The sequence below is a fragment of the Cherax quadricarinatus genome, chromosome 10, assembly GCF_038502225.1.
Source record: "Cherax quadricarinatus isolate ZL_2023a chromosome 10, ASM3850222v1, whole genome shotgun sequence".
NCBI lineage: Eukaryota > Metazoa > Arthropoda > Malacostraca > Decapoda > Parastacidae > Cherax > Cherax quadricarinatus.
In genome coordinates, this window is record NC_091301.1 from 13,983,721 (window position 1) to 14,008,410 (window position 24,690).

Genomic DNA, 24,690 nt, shown 5'->3' on the forward strand with positions numbered 1-24,690 from the left:
AGAGCTCACTCCAGCAGAGCAAAGTTGCTGGTTATGGGGGATTTCAACCACAGGGAGATTGACTGGGAAAACCTGGAGCCACATGGGGGTCCCGAAACATGGAGAGCCAGGATGTTGGACGTGGTGCTGGAAAACCTCATGCACCAACATGTTAAGGACACTACCAGAGTGAGAGGAGAGGATGAACCAGCAAGATTGGACCTTGTGTTCACCCTGGGCAGCTCAGATATTGAGAACATCAAGTATGAGAGTCCCCTAGGAGCTAGCGACCACGTGGTTCTGTGCTTTGAATACATAGTAGAGCTGCAAGTGGAGAGAATAACAGGAGTTGAATGGGAGAAGCCTGACTATAAAAGAGGGGACTACATAGGGTTGAAGAACTTCCTGCGGGAGGTCCAGTGGGACAGAGAACTGGCAGGAAAGCCAGTAAATGAAATGATGGAATATGTAACAACAAAATGTAAGGAGGCAGTGGAAAGGTTTATTCCCAAGGGCAACAGTAACAACGGGAAGACCAGAACAAGCCCCTGGTTTACCCGACGTTGTAAGGAGGCAAAAAGAAAATGCAATAGAGAATGGAAAAAGTACAGAAGGCAGAGAACACACGAAAATAGGGAGATCAGTCGCAGAGCCAGGAATGAGTACGCACAGGTAAGGAGGGAGGCCCAGCGACAGTATGAAAATGACATAGCATCGAGAATCAAGACTGACCCGAAACTGTTGTATAGCCACATCAGGAGGAAGACAACAGTCAAAGACCAGGTGATCAGATTAAGGACAGAAGGTGGAGAACTCACAAGAAATGATCAGGAGGTATGTGAGGAGCTGAACAGGAGATTTAAGGAAGTTTTTACAGTAGAGACAGGAAGGGCTGTGGGAAGACAGCACAGAAGGGAACATCAAGAGGGAATATACCAACAAGTGTTGGATGACATACAAACAACTGAGGAGGAGGTGAAGAAGCTCTTAAGTGACCTTGACACCTCAAAGGCGATGGGACCGGACAACATCTCCCCATGGGTCCTTAGAGAAGGAGCAGAGATGCTGTGCGTGCCTCTAACCACACTCTTCAACACATCCCTTGAAACTGGGCAACTACCTGAGAAATGGAAGACAGCTAATGTAGTCCCCATATTTAAGAAAGGAAACTGAAACGAGGCACTAAACTACAGACCTGTGTCTCTGACATGTATTGTGTGCAAAGTCATGGAGAAGATTATCAGGAGGAGAGTGGTCGAACACCTGGAAAGGAACAAGATTATAAATGAAAACCAGCATGGGTTCATGGAAGGCAAATCTTGTATCACAAACCTCCTGGAGTTTTATGACAAGGTAACAGAAGTAAGACACGAGAGAGAGGGGTGGGTAGATTGCGTTTTCCTAGACTGCAGGAAGGCTTTTGACACAGTTCCCCACAAGAGATTAGTGCAGAAGCTGGAGGATCGGGCGCACGTAAAAGGGAGGGCACTGCAATGGATAAGGGAATACCTGACAGGGAGGCAGCAACGAGTCATGGTACGTGAAGAGGTATCACAGTGGGCGCCTGTTACGAGCGGGGTCCCACAGGGGTCAGTTCTAGGACCAGTGCTATTTTTGATATATGTGAACGACATGATGGAAGGAATAGACTCTGAAGTGTCCCTGTTCGCAGATGACGTGAAGTTGATGAGAAGAATTAAATCGGACAAGGATGAACCAGGACTGCAAAGAGACCTGGACAGGCTGGACATGTGGTCCAGCAACTGGCTTCTCGAATTCAATCCAGCCAAATGCAAAGTCATGAAGATTGGGGAGGGGCAAAGAAGACCGCAGACAGAGTATAGGCTAGGTGGACAAAGACTACAGACCTCACTCAGGGAGAAAGACCTTGGGGTGACCATAACACCGAGCACATCACCGGAGGCACACATCAACCAAATAACCGCTGCAGCATACGGGCGCCTGGCAAACCTGAGAATAGCGTTCCGATACCTTAATAAGGAATCGTTCAAGACACTGTACACTGTGTATGTTAGGCCCATACTGGAGTATGCAGCACCAGTCTGGAACCCACACCTGGTCAAGCACGTCAAGAAGTTAGAGAAAGTACAAAGGTTTGCAACAAGGCTAGTCTCAGAGCTCAAGGGAATGTCGTACGAGGAAAGGTTAAGGGAAATCGGACTGACGACACTGGAGGACAGAAGGGTCAGGGGAGACATGATAACGACATACAAGATACTGCGGGGAATAGACAAGGTGGACAGAGATAGGATGTTCCAGAGAGGGGACACAGGGACAAGGGGTCACAACTGGAAGCTGAAGACTCAGACGAGTCACAGGGACGTTAGGAAGTATTTCTTCAGTCATAGAGTTGTCAGCAAGTGGAATAGCCTAGCAAGTGAAGTAGTGGAGGCAGGAACCATACATAGTTTTAAGAAGAGGTATGACAAAGCTCAGGAAGCAGAGAGAGAGAGGATTCAGTAGCGATCAGTGAAGAGGCGGGGCCAGGAGCTGAGTCTCGACCCCTGCAACCACAATTAGGTGAGTACACACACACACACACACACACACACACACAAAACGAGTCATGGTACGTGACGAGGTGTCAGAGTGGGCGCCTGTGACAAGCGGGGTTCCACAGGGGTCAGCCCTAGGACCTGTGCTGTTCTTGGTATATGTGAACAACATAACGGAAGGGATAGACTCAGAAGTGTCCTTGTTTGCAGATGATGTGAAGTTAATGAGAATAATCAAATCGGATGAGGATCAGGCAGGACTACAAAGAGACCTGGACAGGCTACAAGCCTGGTCCAGCAACTGGATCCTTGAGTTTAACCCTGCCAAATGCAAAGTCATGAAGATTGGGGAAGGGCAAAGAAGACCGCAGACACAATATAGTTTAGATGGCCAAAGACTGCAAACCTCACTCAAGGAAAAAGATCTGGGGGTGAGTATAACACCGAGCATATCTCCTGAGGTGCACATCAATCAGATAACCGCTGCAGCATACGGGCGCCTGGCAAACCTACGGATAGCATTCCGATACCTCAGTAAGGATTCATTTAAGACTCTGTATACCATTTACGTCAGGCCCATACTGGAGTATGCAGCACCAGTTTGGAATCCACACCTAGTCAAGCACGTCAAGAAATTAGAGAAAGTGCAAAGGTTTGCAACAAGACTAGTCCCAGAGCTACGGGGATTGTCCTACGAAGAAAGGTTGAGGGAAATCGGCCTGACGACACTGGAGGACAGGAGGGTCAGGGGAGACATGATAACGACATATAAAATACTGTGCGGAATAAGACAAGGTGGACAAAGACGGGATGTTCCAGAGAAGGGACACACACACAAGAGGTAACAACTGGAAGTTGAAGACTCAGATGAATCAAAGGGATGTTAGGAAGTATTTCTTCAGTCATAGAGTAGTCAGGCCGTGGAATAGCCTAGAAAGTGACGTAGTGGAGGCGGGAACCATACATAGTTTTAAGGCGAGGTATGATAGAGCTCATGGGGCAGGGAGAGAGAGGACCTAGTAGCAATCAGCGAAGAGGCGGGGTCAGGAGCTTTGACTCGACCCCTGCAACCACAAATAGGTGAGTACACACACACACATACACACACATACACACACATACACACACATACACACACATACACACACATACACACACATACACACACATACACACACATACACACACATACACACACACACACACACACACACACACACACACACACACACACACACACACACACACACACACACACACACACACACACACACACACACACACACACACACACACACACACACACACACACACACACACACACACACACACACACACACACACACACACACACACTCGCTGAGGTGGCAAGAAGAGCTCACTCGAGCAGAGCAAAGTTACTGGTAATGGGCGATTTCAACCACAGGGAGATCGACTGGGAAAACCTGGAGCCACATGGGGGTCCCGAAACATGGAGAGCCAAGATGATGGATGTGGTACTTGAAAACCTCATGCATCAACATGTCAGGGACACAACCAGAGAGAGAGGGGAGGACGAGCCAGCAAGACTGGATCTTGTGTTCACCCTGAGCAGTTCAGACATCGAGGACATCACTTACGAGAGGCCCATTGGAGCTAGCGATCATGTGGTTCTGAGTTTTTACTATATAGTAGAGTTACAAGTGGAGAAGGTAACAGGAACGGAAGGGGACAGGCCAAACTATAAAAGGGGGGACTACACAGGTATGAGAAACTTCCTGCAGGAGGTTCAGTGGGACAGAGAAATGGTAGGAAAATCAGTAAACGAGATGATGGAATATGTGGCAACAAAGTGCAAGGAGGCAGAGGAAAGTTTTGGCACGCACACACACACACACACACACACACACACACACACACACACACACACACACACACACACACACACACACACACACACACACACACACACACACACCCTGGAAACTGGGCATACATACACACACACACACACACACCTGTGACGAGCACAGGGGTCGGTCCTAGGACCAGTGCTATTTTTGGTATATGTGAACGACATGACAAGGGTTAGACTCAGAAGTGTCCCTGTTTGCAGATGATGTGAAGTTAATGAGGAGAATTAAATCTGATGAGGACACAGGACTTCAAAGAGACCTGGACAGACTGGACACCTGGTCCAGCAAATGGCTTCTCGAATTTAATCCTGCCAAATGCAAAGTCATGAAGATAGGGGAAGGGCACAGAAGACCACAGACAGAGTACATACACACACACATAAAGCACACATACATACACACACACACACACAGGACAGGAGGGTCAGGGGAGACATGATAACGACATATAAAATACTGCGTGGAATAGACAAGGTGGACAAGGACAGGATGTTCCAGGGAGGGGACACAGAAACAAGAGGCCACACACAAATGAGTCAGAGAGATAGTAGGAAGTATTTCTTCAGTCATAGAGTTGTAAGGCAGTGGAATAGCACAGTGGAGGCAGGAACCATACACAGTTTTAAGACGAGGTTTGATAAAGCTCATGGAGCGGGGAGAGATAGGGTCTAGTAGCAACCGGTGAAGAGGCGGGGCCAGGAGCTAGGACTCGACCCCTGCAACCACAAATAGGTGAGTAAATAGGTGAGTACATACACACACACACACACACACACACACACACACACACACACACACACAGACACACACACACACAGACACACACACACACACACACACACACACACACACACACACACACACACACACACACACACACACACATACACACACTCTCTCTCTCTCTCTCTCTCTCTCTCTCTCTCTCTCTCTCTCTCTCTCTCTCTCTCTCTCTCTCTCTCTCTCTCTCTCTCTCTCTCTCTCTCTCTCTTCCCCCCCTCTCTCTTTTCCCCCCCTCTCTTTTCCCCCCTCCCCCTGGGTTTTCTTCTATTTTCTTACTAGTTCTTATTCTTGTTTATTCCCTCTCATCTCCCTAGGGAAATGGAACAGAATTCTTCCTCTGTAAGCCATGCGTGTTGTAAGAGGTGACTAAAATACCGGGAGCAAGGGGCTAGTAACCCCTTCTCCTGTATACATTACTAAAGTTAAAAAGAGAAACTTCTGTGTTTCTTTTTGGGCCACCCTGCTTCGGTTGGATATGGCCGGTTTGTCGAAAGAAGAAGGGAATATTTTAATTGCAAAGCTAACTTTTGTATTATATGAAGAAACATGTAGGCAATTAGACAGCATTCTGTTGTAAAATGAAAAAAAAAAATGTAACTCAACAGAATGTTGTCTAATTACCTACATGTTTGTTCATATAATACAAAAGATGGCAATGCTCTCAAAAGTTAGCTTTGGAATTAACACATCCCCTTCTTCTTTCAACAAACTGGCCATATCCCACCGAGGCAGGGCGACCTAAAAAGAAAAATGAAAGTTTCTCTTTTTAACTTTTGTAATGTATACAGGAGAAGGGGTTGCTAGCCCCATGCTCGTGGCATTTTAGTTGCCTCTTATGATACACATGGCTTACAGAGGAAGAATTCTGTTCCACTTCCCTATGGAGATAAGAGGAAATAAACCAAAACAAGAACTAATAAGAATATAGAAGAAAACCCAGAGGGGTTCTGTATATATATGCTTATACATGCAATGTGGCAGATGTTGCAAGTTTATGGAATAGGTGGTAAGTTACTAAATGCTGTAAAGAGCTTTTATGAGGATAGTGAGGCTCAGGTTAGGGTGTGTAGAAGAGAGGGAGAATACTTCCCGGTAAAAGTAGGTCTTAGACAGGGATGTGTAATGTCACCATGGTTGTTTAATATATTTATAGATGGGGTTGTAAAAGAAGTAAATGCTAGGGTGTTCGGGAGAGGGGTGGGATTAAATTATGGGGAATCAAATTCAAAATGGGAATTGACACAGTTACTTTTTGCTGATGATACTGTGCTTATGGGAGATTCTAAAGAAAAATTGCAAAGGTTAGTGGATGAGTTTGAGAATGTGTGTAAAGGTAGAAAGTTGAAAGTGAACATAGAAAAGAGTAAGGTGATGAGGGTATCAAATGATTTAGATAAAGAAAAATTGGATATCAAATTGGGGAGGAGGAGTATGGAAGAAGTGAATGTTTTCAGATACTTGGGAGTTGACGTGTCGGCGGATGGATTTATAAAGGATGAGGTTAATCATAGAATTGATGAGGGAAAAAAGGTGAGTGGTGCGTTGAGGTATATGTGGAGTCAAAAAACGTTATCTATGGAGGCAAAGAAGGGAATGTATGAAAGTATAGTAGTACCAACACTCTTATATGGATGTGAAGCTTGAGTGGTAAATGCAGCAGCGAGGAGACGGTTGGAGGCAGTGGAGATGTCCTGTCTAAGGGCAATGTGTGGTGTAAATATTATGCAGAAAATTCGGAGTGTGGAAATTAGGAGAAGGTGTGGAGTTAATAAAAGCATTAGTCAGAGGGCAGAAGAGGGGTTGTTGAGGTGGTTTGGTCATTTAGAGAGAATGGATCAAAGTAGAATGACATGGAAAGCATATAAATCTATAGGGGAAGGAAAGAGGGGTAGGGGTCATCCTCGAAAGGGTTGGAAAGAGGGGGTAAAGGAGGTTTTGTGGGCGAGGGGTTTGGACTTCCAGCAAGCGTGCATGAGCGTGTTAGATAGGAGTGAATGGAGACGAATGATACTTGGGACCTGACGATCTGTTGGAGTGTGAGCAGGGTAATATTTAGTGAAGGGATTCAGGGAAACCGGTTATTTTCTTATAGTCGGACTTGAGTCCTGGAAATGGGAAGTACAATGCCTGCACTTTAAAGGAGGGGTTTGGGATATTGGCAGTTTGGAGGGATATGTTGTGTATCTTTATACGTATATGCTTCTAAACTGTTGTATTCTGAGCACCTCTGCAAAGGCAGTGATAATGTGTGAGTGTGGTGAAAGTGTTGAATGATGAAAGTATTTTCTTTTTGGGGATTTTCTTTCTTTTTTGGGTCACCCTGCCTCGGTGGGAGACGACCAGCTTGTTGAAAAAAAAAAAACATGCAAGTGTAATGTGACCTAAATGTAGGTAGAAGTAGTAAGACATACCTGAAACCTTGCATGTTTGAGACAGAAAAAAATAGACCAACAATCCTACCTTCATGTAAAACAATTACAGGCTTCCATTTTACACTCGCTTGGCAAGATGGTAGTACCTCCCTGGGCAGTTGCTGTCTACCAACCTACTATCTAGGTGAGTTATATATATTGAAATTATAATTATATAATCTGTTTTACAGGAGGAGGCACTCCAAAGATTCAGTTATCAGCCAGCAATAGCAACCTTTCCAGCAACGTTATGGTGAACGTCTCGTCTTCTTCAGGTGTAAAGATGGAAACAGATTCTTCATCATTTAAAAGAAAACGTGAAGATGATTACGACTCTGTACAGTAGCTCCTTCAGCTGTGAATGCTTGGAACTTTATAAAAAAAAAGTGTTTGATAAGTAAATGTTTTTACAAAACTTGATGTGCTCCCTACTGTTTTTAATATAAGAATGCACGTAAAGGATATTGAAATTGTAGATTATTATATTATTTATAAATGTCACATTTGAAGATTATTCCAGATAGTAATAGTGTCCTGTGTTATTTTTGTGGGCATAGAACACCTCTGGTGGTGGTGGTGGTGTTGACACATGTTCAAAACATCTTGTGGACTGATATGTGGTCAACACATCAGCAGAGAAATCCTGTGGTGGTTGTGTTGACAAGTGTTAACAAAATGTTGAGTAGAGAAAACTTGTTCTGGTGTTGACACATGTTCAACACATAGGCAGAGAAAACTTGTGTTTTTGTTGACACATGCTCAACACATAGGCAAAGAAAACATTCAGTGGTGTTGACATGTGTACAATATATTTTGGTACAAAATTAAGGATGTTTATACAGTGCTTATTTCTGAGTTTGTGGCATTAAGCAGTTCTTAAGAAGCTTTTACTTATGATAAGTATTAAGTGCATAATACATTAATAAGAAACTATATTGTAGTGTTTTAGGTTTCCTTTAACTTTAAACTTTAAGTTTTCTTTCACTGTGGAATTCCTTTTTCAGATATACTGTATAACTAAGCAAATTAATCGTTTATTTGTATAATACAAATTTTTCGTAGCTGCAAATGGAGTGATAATGAAGATTAAATCCTAACCTGTGGAGAAAAAAAGTTGTTAGATATGAAAGATGGAAACTAGTGGCGTCGCATCACCAAGAAAAAAAAAAGCTAAAGCCCCTCCATAATCTTCCCCAGTTAGGCCCCCCCCCCCAAAAAAAAAAATAATAAATAAATAAAAATTATTAATAACTCTGCTTCAAGAGAGATCCTCTAAGCCCCTTCCAACCAGATTACCATCCCTTAGTCCCACCTATATAGAAATTCTGGAGCCACCCCTGATAAAAAACTATGAAAATGCTATTGATCGATGGTCAAGGATGGACTGGCCAAAATGTATAAAGGTTTCCTATCCAAATTGTGGGTTAGTTGTGAATTACAGTACTACTATACTTCTGATTCAATAAATGGCTCTGGGAAAATATTATTGACCATCTTGACCAACTAAATCATGGGGCATTGACACTAGCAGTTCTTGATTAATCTCAAATAATTAAAAGCGGCTATTACTTCGTATCCTTAGTGGGGAAGCGTCACGAGCGGTGTTCCACAGGGGTCAGTGTTGGGCCCCCTGCTGTTCACAATCTACATAAACGACATAGATGAGGGCATAAAGAGCGACATCGGCAAGTTTGCCGATGACACCAAAATAGGCCGTCGAATTCATTCTGATGAGGACATTCAAGCACTCCAGGAAGATTTGAATAGACTGATGCAGTGGTCGGAGAAGTGGCAGATGCAGTTTAATATAGACAAATGCAAAGTTCTAAATGTTGGACAGGACAATAACCATGCCACATATAAACTAAATGTAGATCTTAATATTACGGATTGCGAAAAAGATTTAGGAGTTCTGGTTAGCAGTAATCTGAAACCAAGACAACAGTGCATAAGTGTTTGCAATAAAGCTAATAGAATCCTTGGCTTCATATCAAGAAGCATAAATAATAGGAGTCCTCAGGTTGTTCTTCAACTCTATACATCCTTGGTTAGGCCTCATTTAGATTATGCTGCACAGTTTTGGTCACCGTATTACAGAATGGATATAAATTCTCTGGAAAATGTACAAAGGAGGATGACGAAGTTGATCCCATGTATCAGAAACCTTCCCTATGAGGATAGACTAAGGGCCCTGAAACTGCACTCTCTAGAAAGACGTAGAATTAGGGGGGATATGATTGAGGTGTATAAATGGAAGACAGGAATAAATAAAGGGGATGTAAATAGTGTGCTGAAAATATCTAGCCTAGACAGGACTCGCAGCAATGGTTTTAAGTTAGAAAAATTCAGATTCAGGAAGGATATAGGAAAGTACTGGTTTGGTAATAGAGTTGTGGATGAGTGGAACAAACTCCCAAGTACCGTTATAGAGGCCAGAACGTTGTGTAGCTTTAAAAATAGGTTGGATAAATACATGAGTAGATGTGGGTGGGTGTGAGTTAGACCTGATAGCTTGTGCTACCAGGTCGGTTGCCGTGTTCCTCCCTTAAGTCAATGTGACCTGACCTGACTCTGGTTGGGTGCATTGGCTTAAGCCGGTAGGAGACTTGGACCTGCCTCGCATGGGCCAGTAGGCCTTCTGCAGTGTTCCTTCGTTCTTATGTTCTTATGTAATTTTTAAGGAATATCTTAGAAAAAGATCTATTATGTACTGTACTTGGTAAATGATATAAAGCTTATTTATTATAACTAATAAATTTTTTAATAAAATGATTAATTTCCCTTATTACTATAATCTCAGAACACTTTTGCTCTAATAACATAACCATAAGGTGATTTAGTAATTCTGTATTTATCACTAACATATCTGCCAGGATTATTCATATACTGCATATTGCTAAATGATTTATTTTAGTTTGTGTTTTTTGTGATTTTTTTTTTCAACACATTGGCCATCTCCCACTGAGGCAGGGTGACCCAAAAAAGAATGAAACACTTTCACCATCATTCAACACTTCGACCATCATCCATACATACAGGCAGTGTGCTTCCCACCTCCAGGACTCAAGTCCAGCTAACCGAAATATAGTACAATATTCACTCTACCTCGGTGGGAAACTGCCGGTGTGTTAAAAAAAAAAAAAAGTACAGTCTCTACTGTATTTTTTTTTTTTCAGCATGACAGCCTTCTCTCATTTATTCATGGTAAGTAAATCTGTCAAATAGATTTATTAAATGCATCTGTTACCATGTTACTCATTTAAGAGCAGTACTGTAAAACCCCACATGGCTCTAGATCTTTTTTTAATTTCAATCAAATGTTCGTTTAATTTCACAAAAAACTAATCCAATCTTTTAATTAGGATAGACTGGTATTGAAGTTCAAAAGTCAATTAGAAAAGACTTTCTCAAGATATTGCATGGAATCCAAATTTTGGAATGGTCTTAGTAAAATTGACAAGAGATTTTAATTTTATATGATAACATTTATTTGTGTTGAGTGTTTTATTCAGGTTCATAGCTTTTGTTTGTTAATTTTAATTTGTTTTTATTGTGTGCGTGTATTATTACTCTTTATTGGTACTAGCACCAGGTGACCTATAGGATCAAAATGCTCTGTAAATATTACAACTTTACTACTAATGGGAATGGGGGTTACTTAATTTGGTACTGTACCTGATAAAGCCTCATGTAAGTGAAGCATCACACTAATAAAGGCCTCCTTTTTTTGTATAAATCTTTGCCATTTGCATCACCCTTGCATGTTGTGCTGAATGACCCCTGTCATTTTTTCAATTTCTTAAGTATGAAAAAGCAAATTGGGGTCTACACAGGCCAAAATCAGATTAAACTTTTCTCTAAGTAAGATCAACTTACTTTTAACCCTTTGAGGGTCCGTCCCGTAGATCTACGGCTTTACGTTCAGTGTCCAAACCGTAGATCTACGTCATGAGCTCAGCTCACTCTGATAAACTGTGAGTGGTACATTTGGGCCTAGATATGAGAGAATACATCTATGTGGTATGTGTGCACCCCATAAAACAGATCCTGCAGCACGCTGTGTATAATGAGAGAAAAAACTGAAATCATGATTTTTCGATTAAAACAGCGACTTTGCAGTGTTTTTTCGTATGTTTTTTATAGTTCTATTTGCGATTTCTTGGTCTCATTTGATAGAATGGAAGACATATTACAGAAATAGAGATGATTTTGATTGGTTTTAGCCCTGGAAATGGCTTGAAACTGAGCTCAAAGTAGCAGAAATGTTAAATTTTTGCCGATATTCAAGAGTAAACAAACGACCTCACACGTCTAATACACACCAGCTGGTGGGTCTAATATGCATTCACAAATATGGTGATGATATTTATACAATTATTACAGTATTGCATAACAGTAAATCTTCTGTTTTTTGGTGTGAATAAAAATTCATTATGTGAATAAAAAATCGAAATGGAATTTATTTGTAAAGCCTCAAAACGTAACTAATGAACAGAGGAAATGCTAGTTTAGTTCGAGGAATACCTACATTGTTTATTCTGGACCCTATTTTGAAATTGGAATATTTTGAACTTTTTGTTAAATTGGCCAAATTAACAATTTCCGATCACTTTAATTTGTAGTTGAAACAGTTGACTTGGCGATTTCTTGTGCTCAATCGATAGAATAGAAGTAATACTAGTGAAATAGCTAAGAATTTGGTTGACTGGAATAATGTAATTGGCCTAAAATGGGAATCAAAGTCGGCAAAGTCGCCGATTCGTAAATATCACTGACACATCAAAATTCGCGAGAGCATAATTTCGTCAATTTTCCATCAAATTTCGTACTTTTTGTTTTATTACCTTCACAAAAAGATTCTCTACCATTTCATAAGAAAAAATAACAAATTTTTTTTTTTTTAAATTCTTGGACACTGGGGCACCACTTCAGATTTGGGCCTTGGACCCTGAAGGGGTTAAGCAAGTACATTGAAAAAATAATTTTTATATCAGTTTTGTGTACATAACATACAAACTTTTTTTTACAGAAGTTTCTAGGGCACATGTTATAGGCACATAAAAGTACACTTTGTAGATTTAGCCTATGATAACCCAACAAAATCAAACCCTGACTTATTTCTGATCAGAAGAGACATTCTCCAGTTATTTCATAAACCATTATTAATAAAATTGGCACATTAAAATTTACATAGCCTAAAATCAAGAGAAAACTTAATTCGAGGATAACACATCAGCTGTTTTATATGACTGATTACCTACAGTCATTCAAAATACCCAGAACTCACCACATGGAGGTGGTTGCTCTTCGAGTTCATTGCTGACAGGAGACCAGTGGGATTGGTGCCTGACCCAATGAAACAGAAAGAAGAGTGTTATTGTCTAGTAAAGCACAAAGGGATAAAGTTTGGCAACACTGACTGCCAAGCTCCAGGTAGTGGCCCAGAATGTTATGCACTATTGGGCAGACTGGAGTCTCTCCTGTGCCACCAATAGGGAAGTGGCACTACCCAGAAGGGCCACATCTGCTTACACCGGAGAGTACGTATATGCCCTGAAGGGAAGGGACAACTGATAGTCAGCTGAAAACAGATCCATGGGGCACTCCACAGTGTATGGGGTCAAAGACGTATCACCACCGACAACAACCTGGAAGGTCCTTCCTTTCAAAAAGTTGTGCATCCATTGATGGGGAGCAAGTTTACCCACTATTTTGACAAATTAGTGGTACATATTGATTGTAGGGGATTGCAGTGCTAGACACCCTTTCTTGGAGCCATCTCTAGGGTCGGTCAGTCCCACATGTAGAGCCCTGTTTCAAACTTTCCCATCATCTTCCCTTTCCTTGCTCACAATCAGGCCTGAAGGCTAGGGTGGATTCATACACAGGGCATGCTTCTACCCTGGACCTTGTAATTGGGTGTAGGTTCTTTGCTATGGCTGTTGTCTCTATAGACCCTTCTATGAGGAGTGATCATCTCTCACTCCTTGTCTATTAGTGCAGCCCCTTTGGCCCTGGTAACTGGTTAGTCTGTGTAGAAAATCACTTGGTTTGGTTGGGAGAACTGGAGTCACTAAATAACAAAAAGGCACAATACCGTGACTGGAACGATACACAAATAACCCGCACATAAAAGACAGAAGCTTACGACGACGTTTCGGTCCTACTTGGACCATTGACAAAGTCACACTGTGTAACTGGAGTCACTCCCTCTCTTATTATAGCCTTCCCCAGGCCTTGTGCTGGAGGATGATCTCACATCTATTCAAGGGGTCCTGCTAGAGGCAGGCTGCCATTTATTTCCATTCATTTTACTTTTGTTCATGCCCATGTTCCCTGATGGGTTTAAGAGTATCTCCAGGCAGCGAAAACACATCGGTGAGCATGGGCTCAGTGGCTTAAGTTGACCTTCAAGGCCACTGCAGCTCGCCTACTGAAAGACAGATGCTTTTTGAAAATATCAGACTTCTTTCTATTCTCTCTTCTTTTGGGCTTCTGCTATTTGGGCATGGGGTTTCTTTCTGTGTTAGGGTCAAGAACAGTAGGCCCTTACCCCATGCTGGGGGATGGTGCCATGCCACTTTTGCCTTGGGATAAAGGAGGGGTCCTGTAGCTCAATCACTAGCACACTCAGCTCATACACTGAGGTCTGGGGCTCAGTTCCCGGTATGAATGGAAACATTGGGAAGTGTTTCCATAGGACACCTGCTGTCCATGTTCACCTATCAGTAAAATATGTACCTGGTTGTTAAACATTGACTGGTGTGGATAGCATCTGGAGTATATCTGGAAAGGGTTTCAGAGGTCAATGTCCAATGTCCCTGCAGCCCAGTCTGTGACCAGGCCTCATGGTGGATCAGGGCCTGATCAACCAGGCTGTTACTGCTGGCTGCACACAACCCGACATATGAACCATAGCCTGGCTGGTCAGGTACTGACTTTAGGTGCCTGTCCAGTGCCTTCTTGAAGACAACCTGGGGACAAAATTGACCTAATTTGCCTGAAATACTCTGGAGCCAAACAGATACTTGAAGGTGGTGCTGGATCAGCCGGGTTGTGGTTGGTATGTTGGACTGTGTGCGGCCAGCAGTAACATCCTGGTTGATCAGGTCCTGAACCACTGGGGAGGCCTTGTCGTGGACTGGACCATGGGGGCATTGTTCCCCTGAATACTCTCCAGGTAGATAACAAGAGGCTTTCTATATAGTAGTATGTCACTGATATCAGCTAGGCCTGTATACCTTGCAGATGTAGAAATAATTATTATTATTTGAATTGTTTGCAGGTTTCTTTGGGCTTGCATGTGGCCTACCCCTCTCCTCTTTCTTCCAGGGTGGTCAAATGGGGTCCTCAACCCCCTACAGAACCCGAGGTTGATTGCCGGGTGCAGGCATTCCCCTTCAGTCCCCACAAACCAGGCAATCTCCCATCTTTCCTCCAAGAGAAGTTAATATCCCATACTCACTCTTGCTCCATCTACCCCACTCCCCTTTTGTTTTAATGATATGATGGTGATATTCAGTGCCAGGTGATCTGAGGGTGTTCTGCCTGAGATGTGAAAGCACTCACTATGGTTCCTTTTCAGAACCTGGGCTAAGATGCTACGCAAACAGGTTCTTACAGACCAGTTTCCTTGCTGCTGCCCTGCATAGGTAATGTGATGGAGCGACTAATGGCTGCCCGTGTGTCATGGTGACTAGAGGGACACGACAGTTACCCAAAAACAAAAGTGGTTTACATGAGGGCCACTCCACCCTTTACTCCCTACTTCAATTTGTAGAGATCACACCTGAATAGTTTGAGAGCTGGGAAATTCTTTTAGCGGTCTTGGACCTGTGTGGAGCATTTGAATGGCATTATAAATAACTCATTACAGTATGCAATCTACTTGGGAATATTTTTGCAACAAAATTCATATCTGTATGATGGATGACCCTTGTCAGTTTAGCGATTTATTCCATAATAACATTACCAGATGATTAAGCTAGAAAAAATCATTACTTCTATAATGAATTGGATCTGTGCTCCAGTTCCCCAAATTGAGCCTGAATACCTTCCATCCTCCCCTCCCCCAGGCTCTGTATAATCCCTATGGTGATGAGTATTCCAGCCAGCGATACCTGCTACAGCCAGTGATGCATTCTAGTTTTCCATCCAGGGATGTATCCTAGTGTTCCAGCCAATGATACAGCCTAGTGTTCCAGCCAGTGATGCAGCCTAGTGTTCCAGTCAGTGATGCAGTCTAGTATTCCAACCAGTGATGCAGTCTAGTGTTCTGGCTAGCAATGCAATCCAGGCCCATAGGAGTCATCTCTCACAATCCAAATTCCAAACATGCGAGTATTGATTAAATAAACTCTGGCTATGTTACCTGCTAATTCTTAACCCAGACTCACACACATTCATTGCTGTTCCTTAATGGTAAATAGTAACAGTGGTTAACAGAACATGTAAATTAAACATGATAGCATGCCTGCAGTACGCTGTAGAGTATAGTATTAACAATGAATGTCGATGCTATATTCAACACTGCGAGGCTGCCCCCTCAAACGTTCCTTGATGCTGGTGAGGTGCTCTTGTTCTAAGGAATTGGACCAACACTCGAATTCTCTGAATAAAGCCTCAATGCCTTCCATTTTCCCAGGTGCTGTGTGACTTGTGTGTGTTTAGCGCTCCGTGAATGTAATAATAATGCCCATCAAGGGAGGTGTCCTGTTTGTGAGGGGGGCTCTTGATTCAAGGAAATGGGACAGTTTTCCTTTTCTTGTACTCCTTCATTTCATATTCACTGACCCCCACAGGTTTGGAGCTTCCCAATGAAAATACTGTTGTAAGTGATGTCCTCTTCAAGGGGGGCTCCTTGGCGTGGTGAAGAGGCTCTTGGTCTGAGGAATTAGACCTGTCGGTCTTCTTCCTCAGACCGAACCTAATTACCCCCCAATCTCCCCTCCCCTATCCCATCCTCCCCTTTTTCCTTTCCTCCTCCTCCTCCCCACCCCTCCCTTTTGCCCTTCCTCTTTTTGGCCTTTGGGATTTCTCCCACAGGCGCGCTAGTTCCTAGGTAGGGGAAAGGATACCAGGGTCCATCCCATTCCGTTGAGGTTCTTGGCGGTGGCGTAGTTTGCCGTGGAATCTGGATCGCCTGGGGATGTCCCGATCCCTCTCCGGTATCCCGGAGTAGGTTTGGGTGTCTTTCGGGCGACGGGTGTATCTCTGGAAGCCACCTTTCGGATTCCGGGGGTGGTGGCCGAAGGAGGTATGCTTTGTGGCGGATATCCGACCGCCCTCTCTTTTGTCCACCGAGGTAGCTCGGCAGATGTGAGGTTGCTATCCCGGATTGTTAGTTTACTAGCATGATGGGTAGGGTATGGCACGGGTTCCATGCTGCATCTGCGCTACTTGCGGTGCTGAGGTCCTCTTGGGCGCGGAGGGAGATTTCTGGCCCTTTCATTCCTCCTAGGAACTATCCCTCCCCGGTCCCCCCTTTTTTTATTCTTTTTTATTTTTATTTTCTTTTCTTCTTTCTTTTTTTTTTCTAAAAACAAAAAGAAAGAGGTAACCTAACCATGGCAGCCCTAGTCCATGAACCTCCTACCCCCGGGCCCCTTCTTGATACCGCACCCCGTTCTGACCCCGCCTCGTCTTTGGACCACTCTTCAGACACTCCTCATGCCTCTGTACCTCTTGCCGGTGCTGTTTCCTCACCCGCTTCAGGTACTGAGGCCTTGACTGATTCCTTTGATTTATCGGACCTTCGCTCTCCTCTGACTATGCTTCCGGCCTCTCTCTCTACGGTGCGGCAATTTTCAAATCACCGACCCGTTCCACGTCGGACCAACTCTGGTCCCACGCCTAAACGCCAACGACAATTACCTGCTGATGATACTTCTCCACCTTCTCGTTCTTCTCAGAAACGATCGACACGTCCTTCACTACCTTTCCACGCTCAGTTTCAGACTGAACAATGGACTAAATTCTTCACTTTATGTCTGACTTCCTCTACTGCCTATCTTTCTGACCACAGTATTGGCAAGGCACTCCTACGCCATGTTGGTAAAGATATTTCTTTTCATGCTCTTAAGAGCGGTACGCGCATCATCACCGTACAGAATGCTACCCAGGCTCATGAGCTCTCTCGTCTTTCCCATATCGATACTGTTCCTGTCACTCTTGAAAAACATCATTCCCTCAATTCTTGTAGTGGTACCGTCATTCTGCCCCATACCATAGTTCAACAAAATTTCCAGACATGTGGCACTGACATTCTTGAACAGCTGGAACTCCAAGATCTCCCAATCCTCAAGGTAGACACTTACGTTCTTCCTGCCCGTGGGCGGAGACGATACCCTAGCAATGTGGCTCGTTTAACTTTTGACAGCCGAGAACTCCCATCCTCAGTTTATATAGCAGGACATCGGTTACAAGTCCGAAAGGTGATCCCTACACCGCAACAGTGTAGAAATTGCTGGCGATTTGGCCATCCAGCGAAATATTGCAGATCTATCGCCGAATGCCCAGTCTGTGGTGCCGATGACCATTCTAATACGTCTTGCAATCGATCTCCCTCTTGCCTTAACTGTCATGAGGCTCACCCTTCGTACTCTCGCCGTTGTCAAGTCTATTTAAACGAGCGGGAAATCCGTTACCTCAAAGAGACAGAAGGTTTCCCTTATGCCATGGCAGTTTCTCATCTCCGCCTCCAAGGGAGACTCCCACGTGTTTCTTATTCCCGTGTTTCAAAACGTCCCCCCACTTCTGGTATCCCATCTTCTACACCCACCTCTGTGGTTACCTCTCCCATAGTCACTCCTGTATCTAATCCTTTTGCTGTCCTCGGCTCAGACGTCCCTACTTCAATGCCTCGGTCTGATCTTGCTTCTTCGTGTTCTCTCTCACAAGCCTCAGTAGCAACGAGATCTCGTATGACACCTCCCAATCGTCCCTCTACTTCCCAAAAGTCAAAAAAAGATCCGTTAACACCTACCCATCTTCCACCTCCTCATTTTACCCTCCCTGTCTCTGTCCCTGGTTCTCCCCCTCTCACTGGCTCTGTTACAAGTGTAGAGGTTCACCCTCCTCCTCGTACTGTACCTTCCTCCCCTGTTCCCTCCCAAGTTTCTTCCTCTTCTGCCACCTCCCAGGTTTCTGCCTCTTCTGTCCCCTCCCACGCTTCTCCAGTTCCCTCCACCTTTTCGCCCCCCCCTACCTTGGTACAGTCCAATACAGTTCCAATCTTTACTCATCCTCCCCCTACCGTTTCCCATACGATGTCTCCCATACGATGTCTCTGAATTCCGAAACACTTGAAGCAATCTCGGAATATATTGCAGAAACCAAACCATCAATGGACACTGATCCACCCTCTGTTCCTTCTCTCTCCTCTCCTCCATCTGCGCAACTCCTTTCTTCACAGCGCACCGTTCCTTCGCTGCTTGAACGTTTTCCACTGCCTCCGCATGTGGACTTTTCTAACCCCTCTAGTCCATAGGAACCCTTACCTGTGGATTTCAAGTATCTTTATCATTGCCAATCATGGCCTATTTACAGTGGAATATATGTGGCCTCGGGTAATCGGGGTGAGCTTCAGATGTTACTCTCCCAGTTTTCCCCTGTTGGTGTTTGCTTACAGGAACCAAAATTACACTCTGCTGTTATCTCTCCCATCTCAGGCTATAATTTATTGTATTCTTCAGATCCTTTTCCTGATGGGACCTTTAATGAAAGTGCCCTTCTTCTATGCACTGATATTCCGTACCATCAGCTATTTGTTCATACTTCGCTGCATTACACAGCAGCCCGTATCCACTTGCATAGGTGGTATACGCTCTGTTCTTTATATCTCTCTCCTTCTCGAGCATTATCTATTCCAGATATTGCCTTTCTTGTTTCGTCATTACCGCCACCGATTCTGTTACTTGGTGATTTTAATGCCCACCATTTCCTCTGGGGGGGTCTCACTGTGATTCCCGTGGAATTCAGTTAGAGGCTTTTCTTGCCACCTACCCCCTCCATGTTTTAAATACAGGTACTCACACCCATTTTGATCCTCGGACTCATACTCTCTCTTGCATCGATCTCTCAGTCTGCTCTTCCTCCGCCGCATTAGACTTCACTTGGTCTGTTCTCCCGGACTTACATGACAGCGATCATTTCCCAATCATTCTTACTTCCCCTTCATATTCACCACCTCTTCGCATCCCACGCTGGCAATTTGATCAGGCAAATTGGAACCTTTACTCACACCTAACTGTTTTTAGAGAGGTTCCTTCTTCGTCCTCCATCGATGAGCTTTTACACCTCTTCTCGTCCTCCATTTTAACCGCAGCTTCTCATTCTATACCCCAAACTTCGGGCAGGCATTCTCAGAAATGCGTGCCTTGGTGGTCGCCTGCTTGTGCTCGTGCAGTACGTTTGAAACGCACTGCATGGGGCAGGTACCGGTACAATAGAACCACAGAGAGACTCCTTGATTTTAAACAGAAGCGTGCGATCGCTCGCCGTGTCATCCGTGATGCTAAACGCACTTGCTGGCGAGATTATGTCTCCACCATCACCTCTGCTTCCTCTATGAGTGCAGTCTGGAAAAAAGTACGAAAACTGAGTGGTAAATATTCTCCTGACCCGGCTCCTGTTCTGCGGGTTGCCGGTGTTGATATAGCAAACCCACTAGATGTTGCCAATGAAATTGGCAATCATCTGGTCCATATTTCTCAGGGACGCCATCTATGCCCCTCATTTCTTTCCTCAAAGTCTGCCAGAGAGTTAGCACCCTTGGACTTTTCTTCTCTCAGAGAAGAACAGTATAATGTGCCTTTTACACTGCAAAAACTGGAGGCAACACTCTCAGCTTGCCGATCATCGGCAGCTGGGCCCGACGACATTCATATTCGTATGCTACAACATTTACATCAGTCAGCCCTTGCAGTCCTATTACGCCTTTACTTCCACTACAGGGACAGCATCGTGGAGTTCGACCGCGAGGCAGCTGCCAGGTGTGCCACAGGCAGTGTGTACTCAGTTCCTCAAGCTTCAACATCCGTGCACACGAGGGCCTGGGATCTTCAATCAACTTGGCGTCCACCAGGACGCTGACATGTCCCTAGGACAGCTCTCCATCGGGCTGCTAACGGAGTCACTGGCTTCTTGGACCTCTTGGGGAGGGTCGATGGTGCTCGTGCAAGCAGCATATCCCGGGGCAACTTGCTGCTGTTTGCAATGGCTGTCTACCGAGGAGAGACAGGCACCTAGCAACATCTGTTGTTGGGGCATTGGATGAATTCCCTACTATGTTTGTTAACTGCTCATTACTCTGTAATTTGTCTATGATTGTAATCATGTCATAACGTGTTTATCATTCATTACCTTTGAAACTTGTCATGATTGTGACCAGCTCTACCTGGAGCTCATTACCTTTGTAAATTCTCATGATTAATGTGTTTATGATTCATTACCTTTGCAATTATTCATGAGTGTGACCAGCTCAACCTGGAGCTCATTACCTTTGTAACTTGGTCATGATTATGACCAGATCTAGTTCATTACCTTTGTAACTTGCTCAGCTATCAAAACTTTGGAGTCCAGTCCCTGGACCAATTATGTACCTCTGTAATCTATTGACTACCGCCCACAGGATGGGTATGGGGTGCATAATAAACATATTAAACTAACTAAACTGCTCTTACCAGTGCAGTTTGCAAAGTAATGGAACGCCTAGTAAATAGACGTTTAGTGCGGTATTTAGAGACACACAACAGTCTCTCCACTCGTCAATATGGCTTTCGTAAGGGACGTTCTACCATAGACCCCTTACTATGCTTGGATACGTATGTTCATAATGCCTTTGCGAATAACCACTCAGTTATTGCCATATTTTTTGACCTTGAGAAGGCATATGACACAACTTGGAGGTATAATATTTTAGCCCAAGCCCACTCCTTAGGCCTTCGAGGCAATCTACCATCCTTCCTTAAGAACTTTTTAACTGACAGGCATTTCCGTGTTCGGGTTAATAATGTGCTCTCCCCGGACTTTATCCAAGCTGAAGGTGTCCCCCAGGGATGTGTTCTGAGCACAACACTTTTTCTCCTTGCTATTAATGATTTGGCCTCTAGTCTTCCATCAAATATTTGGTCATCACTCTATGTTGATGACTTCGCTATTGCCTGTGCAGGCGCTGACTGTCACCTCATTACAGTTTCTCTCCAACATGCAGTCGACCGTGTTTCCAATTGGGCCACCACACGTGGGTTTAAATTTTCCAGCACTAAAACCCACCAAATTACTTTCACTAGATGCTCTGTCATTTCCGATCATCCTTTGTACCTCTATGGCTCCCGTATCCCTGAACGTGATACAGTCAAGTTTCTGGGCCTCCTCTTTGATCGTAGGTTATCCTGGAAACCTCACATTACCTCTCTGAAGGCAACTTGTCACAGCCGGCTGAACCTTCTTAAAACCCTTGCTCATCTTTCATGGGGAGCTGATCGTCGAACCCTCCTTCGCCTACATTCCACCCTTATTTTATCGAAACTTGATTATGGTGACCAGATCTATTCAGCGGCATCTCCTGCTACTCTCTCTAGCCTTAACCCCATTCATCACCAAGGATTACGTTTATGCCTTGGTGCTTTTCGCTCTTCCCCTGTCGAGAGCCTCTATGCAGAAGCGAACGTTCCATCCTTATCCGATCGTCGTGGTGCCCATTGCCTGCGCTACTATGTATGCTCTCATGATCTCCACAATCCTTCCATTTATAGAATGGTCACTGATATTAGTAGACATTCTTTATTTGTTCGCCACCCCTGTTTACTCCGTCCCTTCTCTCTTCGCCTTCATTCGCTCTTGTCTTCTCTTCATCTACCACCTTTCTATGTACATGTAGCATCTCACTTTTCCCTACCCCCCTGGGAAGTTCCAGCTGTTCGAGTCTGTTCTTTCTCCCTCCCTTGCTCGAAAGCCCAACTGTCTACGGTCGCTTCCCGCTCTCTTTTTCTTGACCACTTTCACTCTCATTCTCATGCCATTGCTGTGTACACAGATGGCTCTAAGTCTTCTGACGGCGTAGGATTCGCAGCAGTGTTTCCGGACAGCGTCGTACAAGGGCATTTACTATCTTCGGCTAGTATTTTTACTGCTGAATTGTATGCCATCCTTACAGCACTTATCCGTATTGCATCTATGCCTGTGTCATCATTTGTGGTTGTCTCAGACTCCCTTAGTGCTTTACAGGCTATACAAAAATTTGATACACCTCACCCCTTAGTCCTCCGTATCCAACTTTGGCTACGCCACATCTTTACCAAGCATAAAGATATTGTTTTTTGTTGGGTCCCTGGTCATGTTGACGTACAGGGCAATGAACAGGCAGACACTGCTGCATGGTCAGCAGTACATGACCTACCAGTTTCTTATAGAGGTATTCCATTTACGGACTATTTTGCTGCAATATCTTCCCACCTTCACACCCGTTGGCAACAACGTTGGTCTACTATGCTCGGCAACAAACTTCAATCTATTAAACCGAGTATAGGTTACTGGCCGTCTTCTTATCACCAGTGTCGAGGTTGGGAGACTACTCTCTCCCGTCTTCGCATTGGCCATACTCATCTTACTCATGGATATCTCATGGAGAGGCGTCCTGCTCCTCTCTGTGAGAATTGCCAAGCTCCATTATCAGTCAGCCACATTCTGTTGGACTGCCCACTTTATCAACGAGCACGCAGAATTTACCTCTGTCGTCGTCTTCGCTCCGCTACTCTCTCTTTACCTTCCCTTCTCGCTGATGGACCCACCTTTCATCCGGACTCTCTCATTGACTTTTTGACAACAACTGACTTACTTCACAAATTCTGATACCTTCAGCCCTTTCTACTTCAATCTCTTGCTACCCTCTACCCCCGTACTATCCCCTGCCCCGCTGTTTTCTGTAACCTGCTGATCATCCCTCCTCCCTTCTGCCATCCAATACCCTCGCTTCCTTCCCTACCCTGCAGCGCTGTATAGCCCTTGTGGCTTAGCGCTTCTTTTTGATTATAATAATAATGTAAGTGATGTCTGGTGGTAAGTAGCACCGTCGTCCCATAAACTGGAGTTTACCTGGAGAGAGTTCCGGGGGTCAACGCCCCCATGGCCCGGTCTGTGACCAGTCCTCATGGTGGATCAGAGCCTCATTAACCAGGCTGTTACTGCTGGCTGCACGCAAACCAACGTACGAGCCACAGCCCGGCTGGTCAGGTACCGACTTTAGGTGCTTGTCCAGTGCCAGCTTGAAGACTGCCATGGGTCTATTGGTAATCCCCTTATGTATGCTGGGAGGCAGTTGAACAGTCTCGGGCCCCTGACACTTACTGCATGGTCTCTTAACGTGCTAGTGACACCCCTGCTTTTCATTGGGGGGATGCTGCATCGTCTGCCAAGTCTTTTGCTTTTGTTGTGAGTGATTTTCGTGTGCAAATTTGGTACTAGTCCCTCTAGGATTTTCCAGGTGTATATAATCATGTATCTCTCCCGCCTGCATTCCAGGGAATACAGGTTCAGGAACTTCAAGCTCTCCCAGTAATTGAGGTGTTTTATCTCCGTTATGTGTGCTGTGAAGGTTCTCTGTACATTTTCTAGGTCAGCAATTTCACCTGCCTTGAAAGGTGCTGTTAGTGTGCAGCAATATTCCAGCCTAGATAGAACAAGTGACCTGAAGAGTGTCATCATGAGCTTGGCATCCCTAGTTTTGAAGGTTCTCATTATCCATCCTGTCATTTTTCTAGCAGCTGCGATTGATACAATGTTATGGTCCTTGAAGGTGAGATCCTCCGACATGATCACTCCCAGGTCTTTGACGTTGTTTTTTCGCTCTATTTTGTAGCCAGAATTTGTTTTGTACTCCGATGAAGATTTAATTTCCTCGTGTTTACCATATCTGAGTAATTGAAATTTCTCATCGTTGAACTTCATATTGTTTTCTGCAGCCCACTGAAAGATTTGGCTGATGTCCGCCTGGAGCCTTGCAGTGTCTGCAATGGAAGACACTGTCATGCAGATTCGGGTGTCATCTGCAAAGGAAGACAAGGTGCTGTGGCTGACATCCTTGTCTATGTCAGATATGAGGATGAG

The 24,690-nt window shown here is 44.4% G+C and overlaps 1 protein-coding gene across 1 annotated transcript in view; it reads left to right on the top strand.

Moving 5' to 3' along the window:
* The window catches only part of Taf9 (TBP-associated factor 9), a 28,087-nt gene extending 19,262 nt beyond the window's left edge, over positions 1 to 8,825 (top strand). The window contains exon 5 of the mRNA XM_070083642.1: positions 7,776 to 8,825. Coding sequence (XP_069939743.1) covers positions 7,776 to 7,930 — 155 coding nt within the window. The 3' untranslated portion in view covers positions 7,931 to 8,825. The remainder of the gene's footprint in view (positions 1 to 7,775) is intronic.
* The last annotated feature ends 15,865 nt before the right edge of the window (positions 8,826 to 24,690 follow it).